Source organism: Echiichthys vipera, assembly GCF_963691815.1.
Source record: "Echiichthys vipera genome assembly, chromosome: 5".
NCBI lineage: Eukaryota > Metazoa > Chordata > Actinopteri > Perciformes > Trachinidae > Echiichthys > Echiichthys vipera.
This window is the reverse complement of record NC_139830.1, coordinates 4,743,767-4,765,516: the sequence shown is the minus strand read 5'-3', so window position 1 is coordinate 4,765,516 and position 21,750 is coordinate 4,743,767. Positions and strand designations below refer to the sequence as shown.

The 21,750-nt window shown below is 45.5% G+C and overlaps 1 protein-coding gene across 4 annotated transcripts in view; it reads right to left on the bottom strand.

Annotated features, from left to right (window-relative positions):
- Positions 1-21,508, bottom strand: part of LOC310947256 (chloride channel protein 2-like) — a 177,887-nt gene extending 156,379 nt beyond the window's left edge. For all 4 annotated transcript variants that reach the window (XM_083914027.1, XM_083914029.1, XM_083914028.1 and 1 more), the window contains exon 1: positions 21,441-21,508. In XM_083914027.1, coding sequence (XP_083770153.1) covers positions 21,441-21,491 — 51 coding nt within the window. In that variant the 5' untranslated portion in view covers positions 21,492-21,508. The remainder of the gene's footprint in view (positions 1-21,440) is intronic.
- Between the last annotated feature and the right edge of the window lie 242 nt (positions 21,509-21,750).

The following is a 21,750-nucleotide window of genomic DNA, read 5'->3' as shown; positions in this document are numbered from 1 at the left end:
AGATTCGCCACAGCGTGCGGCAGTCACCTAAATGGCCTGTTTGTGTGGCGTCCTGTTGTGTAGACTTTATGTTTCACATTTATTGATCGTTTTTATGATCTCCACATTTCCGAAAGAGAGAAAGAAAAGAGATGGAGGGGCTGAGCGACTGTGCCGGAGCGTTGATGTGAGCCATAACCTCTTTCTCTCCCTGCATTTCCTGTTTGCATCACTAAGGGCGCACTCGCACTGTCCTTCCGCACCGGGCCTAAACCGTTTTTTCAACTAAAGCCTAGTGCGTTTGACCAGTGTGAGTGCAACCACTCCGCACATAACTGCGTCTCCGTCCACGGCCCGCCTGAGAGAGGTGGGCTTTTGTAGAGCGCGTTTGCACACGTACGAGCACGAGGCCTACGGCGGTAGCGGTATGTGCGCCTGTTCGGACATAGAAAATAGAAGGAGGGACCATGCACGGACATTTAAAACAATGGCAGTGAAAGGTTCACGTTGGTGTGATGCAGAGGTGGAGTGTTTACTGCAGATTTGGTCGATGAAAATATTCAAAAACAGTCGACAAGACGCACAAAAACTCTGAGGTCTACGGAAAGATTTGTAAACAAAGAGACGCATCACGATGACGTCAATCAATGCGTGTGACGTGTGACGTGTTACGGCGTGATGACGTATGGACAGCAAGAAGCATTTGCGCGAGGCCCAGGTAGTGTGAGTACAAACGGGCCTGGGGCGCGGGGGGGAGAGGGAGGGGGGACCCTAAAGCACGGGGCGCGGTGCGGAGGGACAGTGTGAGTGCGCCCTAAGAAAAAGTATGAAATATCGCTGACATATCAGATACCAGTGTGCAAGAAGCCAGCATCAATCCACTGGAATCATAATTACGTCATCCTTCTCCTCTCCTCTCCTCGTCCCACATCCCCCCTCACCTTTTCAACATCGCCACCCTTTGTGAAAAACGTCTCAGCCCTGTGGCCCTGAGGTGGCGTCAGGTGCCACCGCAGTCTACCCAGCACAATGGTCCTCATTCTGCCCTAATGTGCTCTCTCCCCGTGTGAAAGTGAAGAGGCAGCGCATTACATCAACATGCCTGCTGCCGCGCAGGTGTCATCACAACACCAGTGGGTGTCTGAGTACCAGTCCACCCACTTGTGTCCTTTCCCTGGAGAACAGAGTAGGGAGAGGGCGATGACTGACTCCACCACAGGTGCGGAGGGAAGAGGAGAAGCTGCCCGTTCACACCAGCATCCCATAAGCACACGTAACAGACGCGCATTGTGAAAACACCGACGTGTATTATTTGGCCTGAATGTGGATTACAAGTTGTTAGGCCGTAATCGTCAGCAATTAACATGAAAATGTAATTTAAAACTAAGCCAGTCTCTCGAGTGAGTCCTGGTGACTTTAATCTTTAGCCGTAATCGGTTACAGAGTGAGAATGCTTCCTTTACGTTACACAGGACTCATCTGCGCTGATACAATCTCCTAATCCGTTATATTAAATATGAATTATGAAGTCAGTAGGAGTAAGATTACTTCCCCCATGAGGGATCAAGCTGAACACACTTGTACCAGAGTTAATTCCTACAGTAAAGAGTACGACGTTACGTGTGCAACGTTACGCATGCAAAGTTACATGTGCGATCTTACGTATGCAAGGTTACGTGTGCGACTTTACGTATGCAACGTTACGTATGCAAAGTTACGTATGCAAAGTTACGTGTGCGATGTTACGTATGCAAAGTTACGCGTGCGATGTTACGTATGCAAGGTTACGTGTGCGACTTTACGTATGCAAAGTTACGTGTGCGATGTTACGTATGCAAAGTTACGTGTGCGACGTTACGTATGCAAAGTTACGTGTGCGACTTTACGTATATAAAGTTACATGTGCGACGTTACGTGTGAGACGTTACGTGTGAGACGTTACGTGTGCGACGTTACGTGTGCGACGTTACGTGTGCGACGTTACGTGTGCGACGTTACGTGTGGGACGCTACGTGTGCAAAGTTACGTGTGCGATGTTACGTATGCAAAGTTACGTGTGCGACGTTACGTATGCAAAGTTACACTGTAAATAAAACTGAATTGAATTAAATAAATGTATTTCTCATCTCATCTTCAGCCTCTTATCAGGGGTCGGGTCGCGGGGGCAGCAGCTTTAGCAGGGGACCCCAAACTTCCCTTTCCCGGGCCACATTAACCAGCTCTAACTGGGGGATCCTGAGGCGTTCCCAGGCCAGTGTGGAGATCTAATCTCTCCACCTAGTCCTGGGTCTTCCCCGAGGCCTCCTCCCAGCTGGACGTGCCTGGAACACCTCCCTAGGGAGGCGCCCAGGGTTCATCCTTACCAGATGATCCTGAACCACCTCAACTGGCTCCTTTCAACGCTTTCTTTTTGACAGTGTGGGCACGATCCCTCTATACCAATTACACATTAATGAAACTACTTACTTACCCTCCCCAAAGTTGTTTTCTAATACAAATTGTACCAATTTTGTTCATTTTCGCTTATCAGTAGTGACCGCTTTCATCAAATAAGAGACCTCTAATTTGTAAAAGTGTGTTATCGATACAATTATAAAGTGAAGAGCTGAGAGTGGACTGATAAGGAGGCGGCAGAGGATTTGGTCTCGAAGTGAGAAGCAAAAGCACCTATTTGGGAGTATTTCTGACGTGAACGTTAACGATCTGTGAACTTTATCTGATGAAGGTGGAGACATCGAGGCAACACCACCAATCTGCGCAGAGATCAAAGCATGCGCTCTACAGCTGTTACACCAATATCACGTCAGCACACAACACAACGAGTGTTCTCATGAGTATTAACCGGTGTCGTCCTGAACTTTTCCACACAAAATCTAATTAATTTCCTTTTTCATTTGAAGGTGAAGCTGTTGTGCGAGCCTGTTAATGTTGTTGGAAAAAAAATTATTTAAAGCAGGGTGGGTTTTGGGGGATGAAAAATGCCGCAGAGTTGTTATTCTGTGAGAGGTTTAGACACACACACGCACACACACGCACACACACACACACACACACGCCTTCCACAGGGCTAAGGCTGTGTGAGGCGCTTCACATCAGATGAAATAAGCAGGTTGGACACTTGGGCTTTCTGGGTTTAAGCATCTGAATATTGCTTCCCTGAGATGTGAGATAAGAGACACACACACACACACACACGCACACGCACGCTCACACACTCACACTCTTTGGGTTTCAACACAGATTTGAATGCCAAATGTGTTCTCACCCTCCTGAACTCTTTTATCCTGATCCTCCAGGCCAAATCTATCTAAGGGGCTTGACAACACACACAGATACACACACACACACACACACACACACACACACACACTCCTCATGCTTTGTGCGCTTGAGCCTGACAGGTACCAGGCATCAGGAGACTGGCTGTGTCTGCTACGGTGGACGCTACAGTCATCAGTTTGCTGATTCTGGACCTTTAATACCAGTCAGATATCATTGTTGTGAAACATCAGACTGCACTGTTCCTCCCTGAACACGCGGTCCCAGCCAGTGTGCGGGTCGGACCTAATTTAATGTGGCCTTTGAAGTGCCAAGAACCCATCCACAAGCAAAATCAGTGCGTTTTTTTTAACGTGACGAGCACAAGATTGATCCAAATGAATGTATCAACGTAGGAGATATTTGCATCCTCGGAAAATTGAGCCATAATGAAAAAGAGGATTTGACCTTGTGTGAAATCAACAACACTCCTGCGTGTGTGATACATTAGCGAACGTTTCCTCCACTTTATGACTTTGACACATCCGTTCCTGCTTGGCTGGTCAGAGTTCCTCTTAAATCCAGGACAACAAACAACAAACCGCAGCCGTTTTCAGAGGCTTTTCTACCGTGACAGCACAAAGACTCACTGAAAAAGTGTGATTTGTTTGGATGCGTTAAAGGTCGACTCCGCGCTGCACGGAAAATATCGGCTACCGGATTATTGCGTTATCAATATTGACCTTCAAAAATCCATAAATAAGCAGCTTATAGAGCCTGAGCTGCAACAACACCAGGCCACGCTTTAAACCTGCAATGATTAAAGTGGCCACTAGAGGGGAGCAGAAACAAGTTGTGAACACAATGGCCCTCATTTATCAATCTTGCGTGAAAACGGGCGCAGATCTGAGCGCAGAATTGGTTGTACGACCCCGATACTGCGCTCTTGCTCTGTAGCGGGGTTATTAGGTATACCGTTAGAGCATGGGTGTCAAAGTCAATGCCCCCCGATGATGAATGATCTTGGCCCCCGGGATGATATTTGATTAGTATTAGAACCGGCCCGCACGCCACAGCCGCCTGCTGGTGTTTTTCACGCACCTAAACTACATTACCCACAATGCAACGGTAGCCCGTAAACTCACTGCAGCGACCATGCGCGGACATTTAACAACAACAACAATGGCGGTGAAAGGTTCACGTTGGTGTGATGCGGAGGTGGAGTGTTTACTGCAGATTTGGTCGATGAAAAGATTCAAAAACAGTCGACAAGACGCACAAAAACTCTGAGGTCTATGGAAAGATTTGGAAACAAAGCGACGCATCGCGATGACGCCAATCAATGCGTGTGACGTGTTACGGCGTGATGACGTATGGACAGCAAGAAGCATTGGCCGAGGCCCAGGTAGTGTGAGTACAAACGGGCCTGGAGGGGGGGACAAGTACCCTAAAGCCCGGGGCACGGTGCGGAAGGACAGTGTGAATGCGCCCTCAGAAACAGTGGTAAAGTTCAATGGTTTACTCAGACTCAGGCAGAAATCGATTCACCAACAACGGACATGAAACAAAGCAACACAGATGAGGGACGTTACGGAGGACATTTGGCACATTAATAAAGTTGTCTGCCACTGTTCAACGCTTCTACTTCAACTGAAAAATAAATCACGGGATGGATGGTCTGTCTCCACTAAAGATTGCTCCGGGCAAAATCACCAGACACAGTACAAAATGCTCATTCAGTCCAATTAGAAATGTTTTATCAAGGAAAAATTCCAAACTTTATTCGGTTTGAGCTTCGGAAATGTGACAATTCGATGCTGTTTGCTTCCGTTTTATCGTTGTCAATTAAATGTTTGGTTCTTTCTGGAAAATGCGAACATGTGACGGGTATTTTCCACTGTTTTTCTCATTAGAAAAGAGATGAATCTAAAAGTGAAATGGATTTGAATTGCTGTCACGTTATATTTATTGCTTTGTTTGTCAAATTTCAGATTTAATTTGCTCCAAACAACCAGAACTTTTCGCCGCAATACTGAAACCATTACACAACCTCAGCCTTTATAACTCGTGTTTTCATTGTTTAAAATTAATTGGATAAAAACTGTGGACTTTTTGAAGATGCAACCAAAAGTTGATATTTCGTCACAATGATGTGATAAGAAATATAAGAAGGGGAGACGGAGTTCACGGGCTGCACGGTGGTGTGGTGGTTAGCACTGTCGCCTCACAGCGAGAAGGTTCCAGGTTCGCATACCTGCTGGGAACCTTCTGTGTGGAGTTTGCATGTTGTCCCTGTGTCTGCGTGGGTTTTCTCCGGGTTCTCCGGTTTCCTCCCACAGTCCAAAGACGTGCAGGTGTTCGGTTCATTGATGACTCTAAATCACCCGTAGGTGTGAATGGTTGTCTGTCTCTGTTCGTCTCTATGTGCCCTGTGATAGACTGGCGTCCTGTCCAGGGTGGACCCCGCCTCACACGCCCGAGCTGGGATCGGCTCCAGCCCCCCCGCGACCCCGACCCCGGGATAAGCGGTTGAAGATGAATGAATGAGACGGAGTTCACAGTTTGGCGGTGGGATAGTTATTAATGAAAAGAGAGGAAAAGGTAGAAGTGAGGAAAAAGAAGAGAAGGTGGTGATGGATGACAAATGGATCAACTCTAGAACAAACCAGTTGACAATCCAGTCACACACTCGCACTGCGACTGGGATCCAACGGGCAGTGTGTGTGTGTGTGTGTGTGTGTGTGTGTGTGTGTGTGTGTGTGTGTGTGTGTGTGTGTGTGTGTGTGTGTGTGTGTGTGTGTGTGTGTTTAACGTCTTTGATGCAGTGTGTTGCGCTGTCTCTGAAATGACTGAGTCCTTGCCCGCCTCAAGTTTTGTGTGTGTGTGTGTGTGTGTGTGTGTGTGTGTGTGTGTGTGTGTGTGTGTTTAATGTCTTTGATGCAGTGTGTTGCGCTGTTTCTGCAATGATTGTGTCCTTGCCCGCCTCAAGTTTTGTGTGTGTGTGTGTGTGTGTGTGTGTGTGTGTGTGTGTGTGTGTGTGTGTGTGTGTGTGTGTGTGTGTGTGTGTGTGTGTGTGTGTGTGTGTGTGTGTGAAGACTAATCGTATGTTGTGAATGCAGAGGGGCGTTCAAAGGCACGCAGTTGCTCGTTCTCCCCGGGGTGAAAGAATGTTGCAGAATCTGTTTGCAACAGCAGTGATGGAGACGAACGCACACACACACGAGGGAAAATGACATTTGAAAGAGAAGAGCGTAAAGAAGTCACCGACAGCCACCGACAGGAACAGTTACACTGATATACGCTCATGAGCATATATCAAAAACTAAAAAATGTATAGTTTAATTAACTTCTAGAGGGTTAAGGAACATTTTGTTCACGCGTCTACGTTTAGAAATAGTTTGGATCAATATGTTTTGTGTGTTTATTTTTAATATGTGATGAAAAAAGTGTATTTCTTTTATTAATTTATGACACAATTTCAATAGTTTCTCAATAATTATGGTTTGATGACTTACAGAACATTACGTTGTAGAGATTTAAGGGATATGAAGCATTTAAAGATACTGAAACGGCATCACAACGTAGCAGAGTTCGAGGGGTTGCGGACTTTTTCTAGTGTTGTTCTATCTAAAGATATGTTACACACACACACGCACACGCACACGCACACGCACACGCACACACACACACACACATGTTGGCATTAGCCCTTACTATCTATTAAAATTTTTGACTAACAAAAACACATAACGCTGTTTGTTTGTACACAAGAAGCTGCTTGTTCAGGGAATGGAAGAGACAAGAGGCGTGTGTGTGTGTGTGTGTGTGTGTGTGTGTGTGTGTGTGTGTGTGTGTGTGTGTGTGTGTGTGTGTGTGTGTGTGTTTTTATCGTCCGCTGATGTGTGTGTAAGAGGAGGCCTTTTACTGGCGGAGCCGTTAAAGTGAGGAAGGCCAACTCCTGAACTTAATCTCTCCTTTTTCTCCCTGCTGTCACAACACATTACACCATCGACCCATTCCACACACACACACACACACACACTCTTGTCTTGCTTGTTTACAGCATTCAGTGAGAGGGGTACTGTTCAAAAAAAGGACACAAACATTGTTAATAAAACTCCTATCGCACGATCTGTATCTTTGACTTTGTCCCCAGCTATTTGCATATCACTGCAGTTTACCTTTAATCTAAAACTCACAGAAGCGGCGGTACATTGTGTCCTGGAGACTGATGCATCGGACCCTTAAACAACAAACAGTAATCTCTGTAGTTTATAGATTATGTATCTTACTTCTACACCTCGTGTGCATCAAGCGAGGCATAAAACATCTACTCTATTGAGCTTCAACAATGGAAATCTCATTGTGTAACAGAGTCTTTGTTACAGATTAACAGGAGTATACTGCACAGCTGATTATGAACAAAGGCTCACGTACTGTGCACAGCTTTACGCCCCACCTCAGACCAAAATATGCACGTTCAATGGGTATTTTCTGTCAATGCTGTATGTTGTATGTATTGCCACTGCATATGTCATTTACCAACACTACTGTAACGTACACCAAGGATTCTGACAATGTGGAGCATTGTCAATGTTCATTGTTCTCCATTTTGGCAAACTGGCACCATTAAAAGTGTGCCAAATTAGCCATTTGCTGTCCCTGTTTAACATCACTGGTTTGCTTTGATACTGACTTGTAATGATGCTTTTGTAGACCAAGTTCCGGCCCTTAGGCTACGTTCACACTGCAGCTACAAGTGACCTGAATCAGATTTTTCCTCTCATATGTGACCCATGTCTGAGTTGCTTTTGACAGTGTGAACAGCACATGTTGCATTGAATCTGACATTTTTAAATCAGAATTAAGCCACTTTTAAATGTGCTACTGAATCGGATACGCATCAGATTTTTTTTTAATGTGACTGCAATCTGAACAGCCAGGTCACATTTAATGCAACTTTGACGTCATTCCCATGCTGCACTGTTTGGTAAATGAAAGACAAATAGAGTTGATTGAAATAAGAAAAGTGTGCCTGACGCCGCAATCCAATTACTCCTCTGTACGGATGTTGCCGCATAAATCGGATTTGAGCGATAAATCTGAATTGTGCATTAAGACCGGCAGTGTGAACGAAGCCAAAGTTTCAGGTGATTGAACACTCGCTCATTCACTCACTCCCCCTAAATCCTAAACACTTATAAAGTCTTTGTAAACATTTCAGTATCCATCATTAACATGGTCAACAAGGTGCTCAGTTAGCACTAAAGGGCCCGCGGCAAAGTCACGCTTAGTCCCAAATAATCCAGGAGTGCAAAGTGAAGGTCAGCTAATCTGTGTGTGTGTGTGTGTGTGTGTGTGTGTGTGTGTGTGTGTGTGTGTGTGTGTGTTGAGAGGAGGAAAAAAAAAAAGACTAACAACAGAGGTGAGAAGTTAAGACAGAGGACACAGCAGCAGGCACAGATGGCGTGACATTAGGGAAAACACTATAAAACTTCAGATTCACATAAGATCCAGAGAAACAGAGCGACGTGGCTGGAAATGGAGGAAATAGAAGAGAGAATATTTGGGATTAATCCACCATGTCCTGATTAGTTGCTAATGACGAGTAGCATGAGTCAGCGTGGCAGAGCTCAGCCAGGCTAGAAAGAAACAGGTGGCATCTGCCTGCGTGCACTCGCTCGAGAACGGCGAGTGAGAAAAAAGGCCAAGTGCCTATTAGTGAAAAATGTGACGTGCGTATGCTAGCATTCATAGTGATTGACAGAGCGCTGTAATGCCTGCTGATAACCAGTGTTTGGTGCATCAAAGCACCTTCCGCCTGTTTCCTCTAAATCTTTCAGTGCGGGGACCGTTGCGCCCCGGCTGCCAGAAGCAGCACTGATCAACTCCATCAGCGGCTAAACACTGCCAAGCGTCAGTTTAATTACACTTCATCAACTGTAAACCAACAGCAATTAGAGGGCAGGCAGTCAGGGGAGGGGGAGCGACTGCAACTCCGGGTTGATGAACTGCAAACAAACCTGGAGGTGAATCTGGTACAGTACAGGGATTTTTTCATGCTAACATCAAAGTTTTTCATGCTAACCCTTTATTTTCAAGTCCGGTTCGGGCATCTAGTAAGGATGCCCCCTGGGCGCTTCCCTAGGGAGGTGTTCCAGGCACGTCCAGCTGGGAGGAGGCCTCGGGGAAGACCCAGGACCAGGTGGAGAGATTAGATCTCCACACTGGCCTGGGAACGCCTCAGGATCCCCCAGTTAGAGCTGGTTAATGTGGCCCGGGAAAGGGGAGTTTGGGGTCCCCTGCTAAAGCTGCTGCCCCCGCGACGCGACCCGACCCGGGATAAGAGGTTGAAGATGAGATGAGATGTAGTGTACGACAATTACAAGCCCACCAGAGGCTCATTAGACGCGTTAAGACTGGCGATACAAGAGGAGCTGGGTTTGGTTAGAAGCAAGCTGGGCATCTGCTAATCAGATTTTATATAGACGTTTAAATTTCCGGAATGCCACTGATCTCAGGCCACTCTTACCGTATTTTCCGCACTTTAAGGCGCACCTGAAAACCTTCACATTTCTCAAAAGCCACCAGTGCACCTTATAATCCGGTTCTCCTTATATATGGACCAATATTGAGCCACAACAGGTCTCGCAACTACGGTGAGCAGCCGCCCACTCTATTTTCCCCCGTAGAAGAAGTAACGCGCGGTGCATGTTGAGATATACGACTGCGCGGAGCGTGACGTTTCATTTCCATGTGTGTGTTTGTATAAAGAGCCCAAAATGGCTCCTGTTAAGAGACACGCTTACGACGCAGAGTTTAAACTCAAGGCCATTAGTCACGCAGCAGAACACGGAAATAGAGCAGCAGCCAGAGAGTTTAACATGAACCAATCAATGGTGCCGAAGTGGAGGAAGCAACAAGACGACCTCCCCTGACTGTTTTGTTGACGTTCCCTTTAGCGCAGCTTCATCTAATGGATGCAGAACGTAACCCCAGCCTCGACTGTAGCGTCTGTTCTATGCGTCTTATAATGCGGTGCGCCTTATATATGAAAAAGTCTCAAAATAAGACATTCACTGAAGGAGCTCCTTATAGTGTGGTGCGCCTTATAGTGCGGACAATACGGTAGCTTTTAGGCTTAAAATAGTCTAAAATACCCGGACTAATCTAGCAGCCGTAAAACTGGTGTGACACTAAAGAGCAGTGTCTTCTAATTTAGTTGGAAATCCCTCTGAATCAGTGTGCATCATGGGATTCTTTGGTTTGAGAGTAGTGTGTTGTGTTATTTTCACGATGACTGCATTACAGTGCAGCTGTGGGAGAGCAGCTCTCAACAGCCCGACTGGGAACGAAAAGTAAATATACAATGTCTGATGGCATCGCCTGACGCTCATGTTTGAACAGAGCTGGTGACTAATCACGGCGCACATTCGACAGTGGGGGAAATGTGCTGATGCGTAAACCCTGAGGCAGTCAGCCACAGCGCGGACGATCGGTAGTGACAGCGGATAAGGGCCGGCCACACCGGAGATCATCCTGTCAAACCACAACACCGTGATGATGATGATACAGGCGGCTGTGCTGATGAAGCGGTCTAAAGAGGAAGGGATCACATCCTCTTTTTTTTGTTGTGACAAACATCTGCATGAGCAATCAACAGCAAGTTTATTACTGCAGCCGCCCACAAAAGATGCTAAATGAGGCATCGTGTACAGGATGGGAGGTAAAGATAGGCTTGATTGTCACATGTTGGACTAAGGACCTTGGATTTCTGGTGTTTCATTCTGTTCCTTTCTGACTTCTCAGACTATTTTTGTCGCTGGATATATTAAGTAGGATGTTAAAATATGAATGAAGTCAGAGATAGTGACAGACTTGCTACAGCTGCATCTCTAGTAGTGATTAAAACGGCTAAATTAATGTTTTATTTCCCCGATTCAATGCTTCGTTGTGGAGAACGGCGCTCCTTCTCCTCATTTACTCTCTAGCTTGTTATACCTCCATCCAAAACTGATATTGCTACGAGTTAATTGGCTGTCGAGGCAGGTGACGTGCCTTACGTCCTAAAAGCAGCCGATTCTCAGGCGACACCATCATCTGGCTCGAATCGAGCGGGACACGCAAGTTCACGACGCTGCAACTTCACCGCAAATGCTTTGTCTGGTCACAAATCTTTGGTGTGTACAGTGCCTCGCTTAGGAGAACCAGGATCATGTAGAACTGTCAGGATGTTGACATTACAGTTTCAGATGACAAAAACATATTTTTTTTTATAATAGCAGCTTTAAAGTAAGAGAAATTATGATATTATGATACGAAAGTTAAAACAAAAAGTACAGTGGTTTGAGTCTTAAGCTGTGCTGCGACTGCCCTCTCTGTTTATCTCACTTTTATTGATTCCTGAGGTTTCATCTTAAACGCAGAAGAAGAGGAACACACACACACACACACACACACACACACACACACACACCTTTGTAAACAATTAGGCAGACACCGGAGCAGCACTTTGAGCATCCCCGGCGCAGCGCAGACACATCATTCAGACAAAGTGAAGGGCGTTTTTAAAATAGGGCGGCAGCAAAGTGAGTCTGCATCTGTTTCATATCACGCAGTCGACACGACAACAAGATCACCCTTATCGAAAAGCTGTTTGGTGTAAAAGCATCTCCCTGAACATGGAAAATCTCAGAGCAGACAGACACACACACACACACACACACACCAGAATCACAAACACACAGCTGATAGTGAGCTGAAAATCCACTGATGTGTCAACTCTGACTTTGCAGTTTTATCAAGGTGACTCGGCAGTATTTGTTCACCGGATTTGACAGCGACAAGAGAAAAGTGACCTCCACTCTTGAGTAAGGGCTGGTTTGGTTTCAGAAGTAGAGGGTCTCAAATAAAAAGTATAAACGCCGTTTCCTGAATATATATATAAACTAGAAAATGCCGCAAATGCCGCAATTTGATATCACGCCTACCATTATAATTATAGTATACAAATAATGCTGCATTATTAATGCATTACCCCTCATTACCAGTCATGTCCTTATACTATATATGTATAATAAATCATGTTGTAAAACTATTTTCAGTGTCAACAATGATCCTTAAACTAAAGAAAAAGTTGTGCTGTGCTGTCGGCATCACAAGTACATTTCTTCGTTAGGCCCATCTTTACAAAATAAGCTTTGTGATCTCGAGATGACGAGATAATCACATCGTTAACACAGGAAAACAAAAGATAATTTCCTCTTTTCAGGCACAAATTGCGTTCAAATGTTGCCGTTTTTTTTGTGCGACTGCTACTGTAATGAAAGCTGCCTGCAATAAATGATTATGATGATGATGATGATGATGATGATGATGATGATGATGATGCACAGATGACACTAGAGAGATAAGAAGCTTAAAACTAGGGCTGCACCGATCAAGTATTGGTCCTGATATTGACAAATCTAGCTGGATCGGGTATCAGATTATTAACCAGATGCATGAACCGATCCATTAAATGGTCCCGAGCGGCGCTGTCAGGCATGCCGGTTTGCTCAGAGCCAACACCAGCAACAACCCCGGTGACTGTAGAGTGATTAAACGATTATCCAATGAAACAACAGCTACTTTGATGAATCGAATAATGGTTTAAGTCGTGTTTCATGTGACTGTAAAGCGAACACCTCTGGGTGCTGACCTCTGGGTCGGATAAAGTAAAAAATTCAGAGACCAAACGATTCCATTAATCCAAATATAAGCCGGTAAAATTGATTGATACCTAAAAATGATCATGAGTTACGCTCTTCTGATCCAGGTGGCTTCACGCTGGCTTTCAAACTGTAATCAGACGCATCCGTTGCCTACAAATAAAACATTTTACGGCATTAACTTCAAAGTTGTAGAGTTAATTCTCTGCATCGAACCCTCCTTTAAGTCACCCGTTGATCTTAGACCGCTGATTAATTAATTACCACCTCTTGCTCGCAACATCTACTCGCCTTAGATCCCCGTTTCCCATCTATTCTCCGATCCATATTTGTTAGGACACAAGAGGGGGGGGAGGATAATTGCAAGGCGCACAAAAGGCACACCCCAACACCAGCTCATCTGTATTGACCCGTCGAGTTCATTGTCTTGTTGCCTCTCTCCTTCTCTCTGTGGTTAATCATCAATTTGACGCTGATCAATGCGTCTCGAGAATAAAAGGCCGGACACACACACACGCACACGCACACACACACACACACACACACACACACACACACACGCCACCTTCGGTTTACAGACAGTCGACTCCGTCTTGTGGAGTGTTTGCCAAATCCACAGTTATTACGAAGAGTTCCCCTTTAAGAGGCTTTTGTGCAAATGTTTGTGTTTAGAGTCCTGAACGCAGAAATCCATCACAGCTGTTTGTCCGCGGAGTAAATAAGAGGTAGAGTTGTCATTTGGCAAAGAGAGAAGAACAACAACAAAAAAAGCAAAGGTCGATCTTTTGTAACAATGAGAAAAAGGAGGGTTTTGATGCTTATCTGCAGCCACAGCCAACCTACTCGCACAACTTAGCTGGGAACAAATGTTATGCAAGCTCCCCCTTTCTCCGCACACTAAAAAAGCAGGGGTCAAGGAGTTGTTGACCTGTCTTGCAAAAATAAAAAAATAAAAGACTTTACCCACAAGGCAAGGAAGTGAAATGGAGGAGTGGAGAGGGCAAGTATAAAAGGAAATTTCCACTACGGGCTGCGAGCGCGCAGAGATCAAACGGACGTGGCTGCGGCTACATAAAGCCTAATTACCACAGCAAGACGAATAACACCGGGTTACAAATTACCCCGTGTCACAGCAAGACGGATGGCCACCACACACACACACACACACACACACACACACACACACACACACACACACACACACACACACACACACACACACACACACACACACACACACACACACACACACACACACACACACACACACACACACACACACACACACACACACACACACACACACACACACACACACACACACACACACACACACACACACACACACACACACACACACACACACACACACACACACACACAGGGAGAAATGTGCACTGTGCAAATTATTATGTTTTAATCCCTCTCTATTCCCACACTTTCACTTCCCCGTTGCTCTGTTCAAAAAGTCGTTATAAGAATATTAGCACATCGTAAAACAGAAGTCCTGCTAAGAGAAAAACATGTGCGTGACTCTGTTTCATATGAAAATAGCCTGTACCAACTGTGCTGTCATGTAAACAGTTATAACACAGCCTCTCAGTCGGACAAGGGGACACACATGGGATTAGATGTGTTACAGAGTCAACGTGTCAGAATGGGTTTAAAATCAGTGGTTGTCCTATTGACACAGTATTTGCCGATCCCCTCATCCCCCACCTTGTAACATCCCCTGAACCCACACTTCACTCTCCCCCCATCTGGCCGCAGATATGGGGTGACAGACTGGAGGAAAGCTCATTTAAAAAGAAGTTTGTTTGTACAGCGCTAAACAGAAATATGTAGATCATGTCTAAGTGCTGTCTTTATGTTGTTCTGGGGACATGTGTGAAGAGGGTCTGTTTGTTATTTGTGGGGAGAGGATGTGTTATTTGTATGTGATGTCCATGTGTTGTGCCTATTTAAATGTATGCTGCCATGAAAAAGAACACACACACACACACACGCACGCACACTTCATACAGCCTGATAATAACAATGACGAGCCATTGAAGCCAGAGCGTGACAACGAGAGACGGGATGCGTGACAATCTGCTGTCTGTCCACCAGGGGCGGGATGAGGAGGAGGAGGAGGAGTCTCAAAGCAGGATGCAGCGATAGAAGGATGCCCCAGGCTCCCACACACATACTGTACATACTGTACATCCACGACCGCAACTATGTAAAATGAGCTGTAATAGCCCACGCAAACTAAGACATTTTCTGCGAGACACCCTTGGCACTGATATCATATAACACCAATGTCAATACCGACTCACGCACAGATCACTTTCTGTGCTGCGTTCTACTACACCGCTGGATAAAAGGGTCTACTTTGCCGTGTTGTTGTGTCGTCTGCACTACCACACGTCACATCCTGCTGAGAGTTACATCCAATCAGCAACCGGGCTTCTCTCAGGGGAGAAGAACGGCCCTGCTCGGTGACATTGTAAAAAAACAGCCTCTTGAACGGCCGCTGGAGCGACTCGCATACAAACTAGAGGTGTTTTGGCGAGATAGACCCACCTCATTCTGGGTATTCGACCCTTATGGAAAGGGACCTACTCAAACAGCTGGTGACAATGGGGCCGGTCTATTCTATCCAGTGCTTTAGAGTCAGTATTTTACTAATAAGTAACCATTCAGAACATGCATATCTATGTTTTTATTTGTTACATTGTGTTTTACAAAGTTAGGAAAGCAATGTTTACGTTGAGCCTGATTAGGGATAGGAATTTAGAGCCGTAATCATGTGCCACAGAGCTTATCAATGCCTTTTATCAGTGTTTTCAATCAATCATTCAATCAAACTCGTGGGTCCACGCTGCTGGAAACTTGCAACAAGAAGGAGTCAGAAGAGACAGTCCAAAGTGTGACGTGATAATAACAACATTAGCTCCACGCAGGGAGGATTAGCAGATTGTTTTTCTGAGAAACCGAAATAAAAAGGAAAGCTGAACAAATATTCTCTCGTCTCATCTACGCTGTGTTAAAGCTCAGATAATACAGCAGCTGCGTTCACGACCTTTTTCCCCAGACAGAGAATTGATCAGGAATCAATAAGAATCTCACTGATTAGCAAAATGGATATCAGTTTCAGTAAAATCCTGTCAGTTCCCATCGTCTTCTAATCCTGTCTGGGTCAAGATCCAAACCAGAGCTGATACAATTAGTCTACTACTTAATCGACAATGGATTATCAGGATCGTTGCTGATTCATTTGTCTGAGGTTTCAAATTCACTGGTTCCTCAAAAGTAAATACCTGCAGTCTGTAAAGTTCTATCATCTCATATCATCTCATCTTCAGCCTCTTATCCGGGGTCGGGTCTCGCGGGGCAGCAGCTTTAGCAGGGGACCCCAAACTTCCCTTTCCCGGGCCACATTAACCAGCTCTAACTGGGGGATCCTGAGGCGTTCCCAGGCCAGTGTGGAGATCTAATCTCTCCACCTGGTCCTGGGTCTTCCCCGAGGCCTCCTCCCAGCTGGACGTGCCTGGAACACCTCCCTAGGGAGGCGCCCAGGGTTCATCCTTACTAGATGATCCTGAACCACCTCAACTGGCTCCTTTCAACGCAAAGGAGCAGCGGCTCTACTCCGAGTTCCTCACGGATGCTGAACTTCTCCCCCTCTCTCTAAGGGAGACTCCAGCCCCCCTCCTGAGGAAACACATTTTGTACCCACGACCTCGTTCTTTGGGTCCTGACCCAGCTTTCATGACCACAGGTGAGGGTAGGAACCAGGACTGAGCGGTAGATCGAGAGCTTTGCCTTCCTCAGCTCTCTTTCCGTCACAACGATGCGGTAGAGCGACTGCAGCACCGCCCCCGCTGCTCCGATTCTACTTATAACCTTATTATTGGTATTTTTAAAAAAAACAAGAGATTGAATATGTAACCTTGGACTTTAAGGACTTGTGACGGGCAATTTTCACTATTTTATGATATTTTATTGACCAAACGACTAATCGAGAAAACAATCTGCACATTAAATCGATAATGAACACAACCGCACAACCCTATACTTCCCATAACGACTCTTTTTTAGACCTCCAGAGCCACAGAACACATTATACAACCGTTTTCACTCCCTGTGATCCTAATAGCTGCACCGCCCCTTTAAGAGGCTCACATATCATTCAGATCTCATCTTTGAGATCATTCTCCTGTTAATTATTACAAACCAGACTGGACCCCAGACCGACAACGCTGTTCAACGCAAGCTGAGTGACATTACTGCACGTCTCAGGATCATCAGACATGAATGGAGACACCGGACTGTGACGAATACCATCCAAAGGTTTCACTGAAGTGACTCCGGTACAGGTCTTTCTTTAAACTGGGACAAAGCAACAACAAACACCATAAGAGACTCTACAGCTGCAGAGGACACTTGCATTGCTGATAAAAGTTATTGTGCACATAGTTTTGCACTTAAATTGGAGCAGTATTGACTGATCATATTGCTTTTTAGTGCTGAAGAAAACTCCTGAATACACACAATAAAAAGGTCGTAAACTGTAGCTATTTTACAGCACCCGATAAAACGTTTACCTTTGATCACAAGACGGTCCATTTATTACTTAATGACATTCAGGATACCATGTTGCAGACACAAACACACAAACACACGTGCGTACATGCTGATCTAACTCCGATACCCGAAATATTGAATTTCAATGGGTTTTTTTCAACATTTGTGTTATTGTTATTATTTTTTTAGACATAACCAATGCAGATGTATGTAACACGTGGTTAATAGATACATTATCTGCAAGGTCACTGTGTGAAATGACCTGAATTGTACCTTTTAACTCGTGCAAAGTCTCTTCAGTTGCCACTTAGGGCGCACTCACACTGTCCTTCCGCACCGGGCCAAAACCGTTTTTTCGGCTAAAGCCTAGTGCGTTTGACCAGTGTGAGTGCACCCGCTCCGCGCATAACTGCGGCCAACTGGCCGTCCACGGCCCGTCTGAGAGAGGTGGGCTTTTGTAGAGTGCGTTTGCACATGTACGAGCACGAGCGTGCGCACGTGTACGAGCATGAGCACGCACATGTACGAGCACGAGGCCTACGGCGGTTCTGACGTAATTTATGTGCGCCTGTTCGGACATAGAAAATAGAAGGAGGGACCATGCGTGGACATTTAACAACAACAATGGCGGTGAAAGGTTCACGTTGGTGTGATGCGGAGGTGGAGTGTTTACTGCAGATTTGGTCGATGAAAAGATTCAAAAACAGTCGACAAGACGCACAAAAACTCTGAGGTCTATGGAAAGATCTGTAAACAAAGCCACGCATCGCCATGACGTCATCAATGCGTGTGACGTGTTACGGCGTGATGACGTATGGACAGCAAGAAGCATTTGCGCGAGGCCCAGGTAGTGTGAGTACAAACGGGCCTGGGGCGCGGGGGGAGAGGGAGGGGGGACAAGTACCCTAAAGCCCGGGGCACGGTGCGGAAGGACAGTGTGAGTGCGCCCTTACATTCATTGCTGAAGGCCGCCAATAGCATGTTTTGGTTTTAGCTGCTGTTTGCTGAGACTTTGGGCTCTTTAAAGGGGAATTTCAGTATTTTTCAACCCACATTCCCCCACAGCGACTTATGGGGACAACTTTTTCTGAAACTTGGTCCAGTATAGAGTGAGAGCGCTGCAGCCTGCCTGCTACAAACGGGGCAAGTGTATAAATATTCTACCACTGACAGGCTTTTGGATTGTTATTCGAAGTTTCTGGCTATATTATTGAAATTCTGTTTGTTGTGTAATCTCGTGAGGCTTCGTCGCCCGAATACATTTACGTGTGCAAATACAGAGAGAGCTTTGTGTTCTCTCAGAGATTTTCCATAAAAGCGATGCTTTGTGTTCGCGCATCTCCTCTAAAATCACCTCGATACAAATAACAACTGACGCATCGGTCCGATAACAGACAATATGTTCAGGTTGGTTTTATTTTCCGAGCGCTCCTCACTCCTGGTCCTGCCAACATTTCTGTAGCCATCATTTCAGCCTCTCTCGAAAGCCCAAACTACACTGGCCTCTTTGAGCACCCACTGCCCACAACAAAACCCACACAACCACCATGACTGCCAATATCACACAAAGACACCATGTTACTACAACCCACGGCGAGGAGATGAGGGCCAGAGAGAGAACTCATTTATGTAAAAAAGAGGTTATTCTCACACTCCAGCTATTTTTATTTGATTCTATTCAGATGCGTCAACGGTCTTGTTGTTCGTGTAACAATCATCCAGGCACAGAAAAGGTGGCGTGCATGGATTTATTTGGGGGTTTTTCGCAGAGGGAGCTGCTTGCACGTTCCTTTCAGAGATCCGCAGGGCCGAGCACGAGACCCCGCCAGGGTGACAGAGCGTCCAGCGCTGAATCAGCGGGTCGCACGTTGTGTAATCTCTCCCGCAAACACACACACACACAGATTTACAGCACACACAGAGAGAAGTAGGAGGAGATGGTGGTGGGGGGGGGGGGGGGTGCTCTGTACAAAGAAACTTTTTCAAGAGAAGGAAACAGAGGCCCAAAGAAGTGTTACAGTTGTCGCTCTCCTTGATTTAAAGCCTCGCTGCCACTGAATGGATCCAGTTGGCCTATAAAACTTGTCTCTTCAAATAACAGATTTGTTAGGCTTGACACAAGTTTGTCAGGGAAAGACACACACACACACACACACACGCACACACACACTCACAGAGTACTTGGACTCTCACAAAGGGCAAGCTGCAAATCAAAGCTCCTCAAAGTGGAGAATGTGCATCTAAATTATTATTCATTATACGTTAGAAGAGTTTACTTTGTGTCTTCCCTTACCACTGTTAACTCCCAGCTTATTTAATTTATTCATAAATATAATTTTTTAGAGTTATCAGGTGGTTGTCCTCGGGCTCTGATCTGTAGCTGTTCTACGGTCGGTGACATGCAAATGTTTGAGAGCCTCGTACTTTATAAAACCGGCCCAATATCAAACCATTAACTCAGCTGATACGTCTTCAGAACCTTGTGCAGACTATGTATCAATCCCAACAACTGTGTGCTTCTTATGTAAGCCACAAAAAGACATTAGCTGAGGTAATGGTTATGAGACATACAGTAACTTATGAAGTCTTGGCTTAAATACAATACTCTGTTTACACTAGGGGACCATCATACAAGTTAACCAGCACGACTTCTTCAGATGCATCTCATCTTACAACACTTCGCACATGCACGGCAGCTTATCTCAGCACCCGAGCTGCTAAACAACAATGAATTGATCTATTGTTGGAGGATGGTAGTGGCTGAAATCAATGCAGCCCACTCATACTGAGCTCCTGACACACACAGTAACCCTGATAGCCAGAGGACTGTCTGCGTGAAGATGACATCACCCTCTTGGATGTAGTAGGTAGACTTATTTTATCTGTGATGGCAGACATTAGAATAGTTGTAATATCAGGGATCTGAGTGCTCATGTTATTAAGCAACATTGCATTCAAAAAACTGTTAAGAGAGAGATAAGTTGCTTTTTTACAAATATGCACATATCAAAATAAAATGTATGAACATTTTACAAAACATTAGAAGCCTGTTGTGAATTCGGCTGATGTATTAAGCATCAAGTAGGTTTTTATTTCCTTAAAAATCAGAATATTTAAGTCTTGCACAGTGCTCGACACCGCCCACCTTGGTGTCTTTTGGTTGGGTTAAGACAGCGTGTGGAGCAGGGTGACATGGCTGGGAAAGTTGCTTTTTTTGTCACATAAATGAATTTTTCAGGAAATATTTTTATGCCGAATTCATAAGCACATTTGCATAATTCAAACCAGGCATAAAGATTTTTTTCTAATATGTGTTTACGACATTATAAAACGGCTTTCTTATAAAGCTTTCATTTTGACAACGGGGTTCGGCTAAAGCTCGCCATACCAAACCACCACACCAGCGAAATCCAGATGTTATGATAACAGCCCCTTTACTACATATGCTGCTGTAAAGCCTGCAGCTTAAAAGACATCCAACCTTAAATATTAAGACAATTCAAAGTAAATTCAGCCTTGCACGGCGGCTTAAGGCTCCACAACCCTCGGCCACTTTCACCTGAGTGCAGCTACAGGGGGAGGGGAGGTTGAACTTCGTTTAAAATATAACAAATTACGTTTGACACTAAGATGTGAGCAAAAACACACACTCCTGTACACACTTCCCGACTCGCAGACACACAATGCTTCATTCGGCATACCCACATTTACACCAAAAAGCATTTATTTCCTTTAAATTGTAACTTTTGACCTCCATTCACGCCGCTCGCTGTCACGCAACAAGCGGCGTTAAAGTTGACACATTTGTCAGTGGAGTCTGGCTCCTCTCTCTCTCACATACACACACACACACACACTCTCTCACACACACTCTCTCCACGCAGGACGCACTGTGACCAAAGTTCAGACTGGCAACAAACTTACCAGAGTTTGTTCATACTGCAGAGCCCGCTGGTCCGACCCGTCCCCAGCCATGGCTCCCGCTGTCTCGACCCGGCCGACGGGATGAAACGCTTGGAGCCTCGGAAAGTGAGAGGAAAGCCCCCCCGACGACAGCGATATCTCTCCGTGTGTGTGTGTGTGTGTGTTGTGGTTCACGGTGGTTAAGTCATTGCACTGACTTTAGTGTCTGTGTGCGGGAGTTCACCCAGGGAACTCCGACTACAGAGTGAGTCCCGGTTACAGTAAGTTCCTTCATTTTATAGCCTCTCAAGTCCCCGGCGAGACACACACT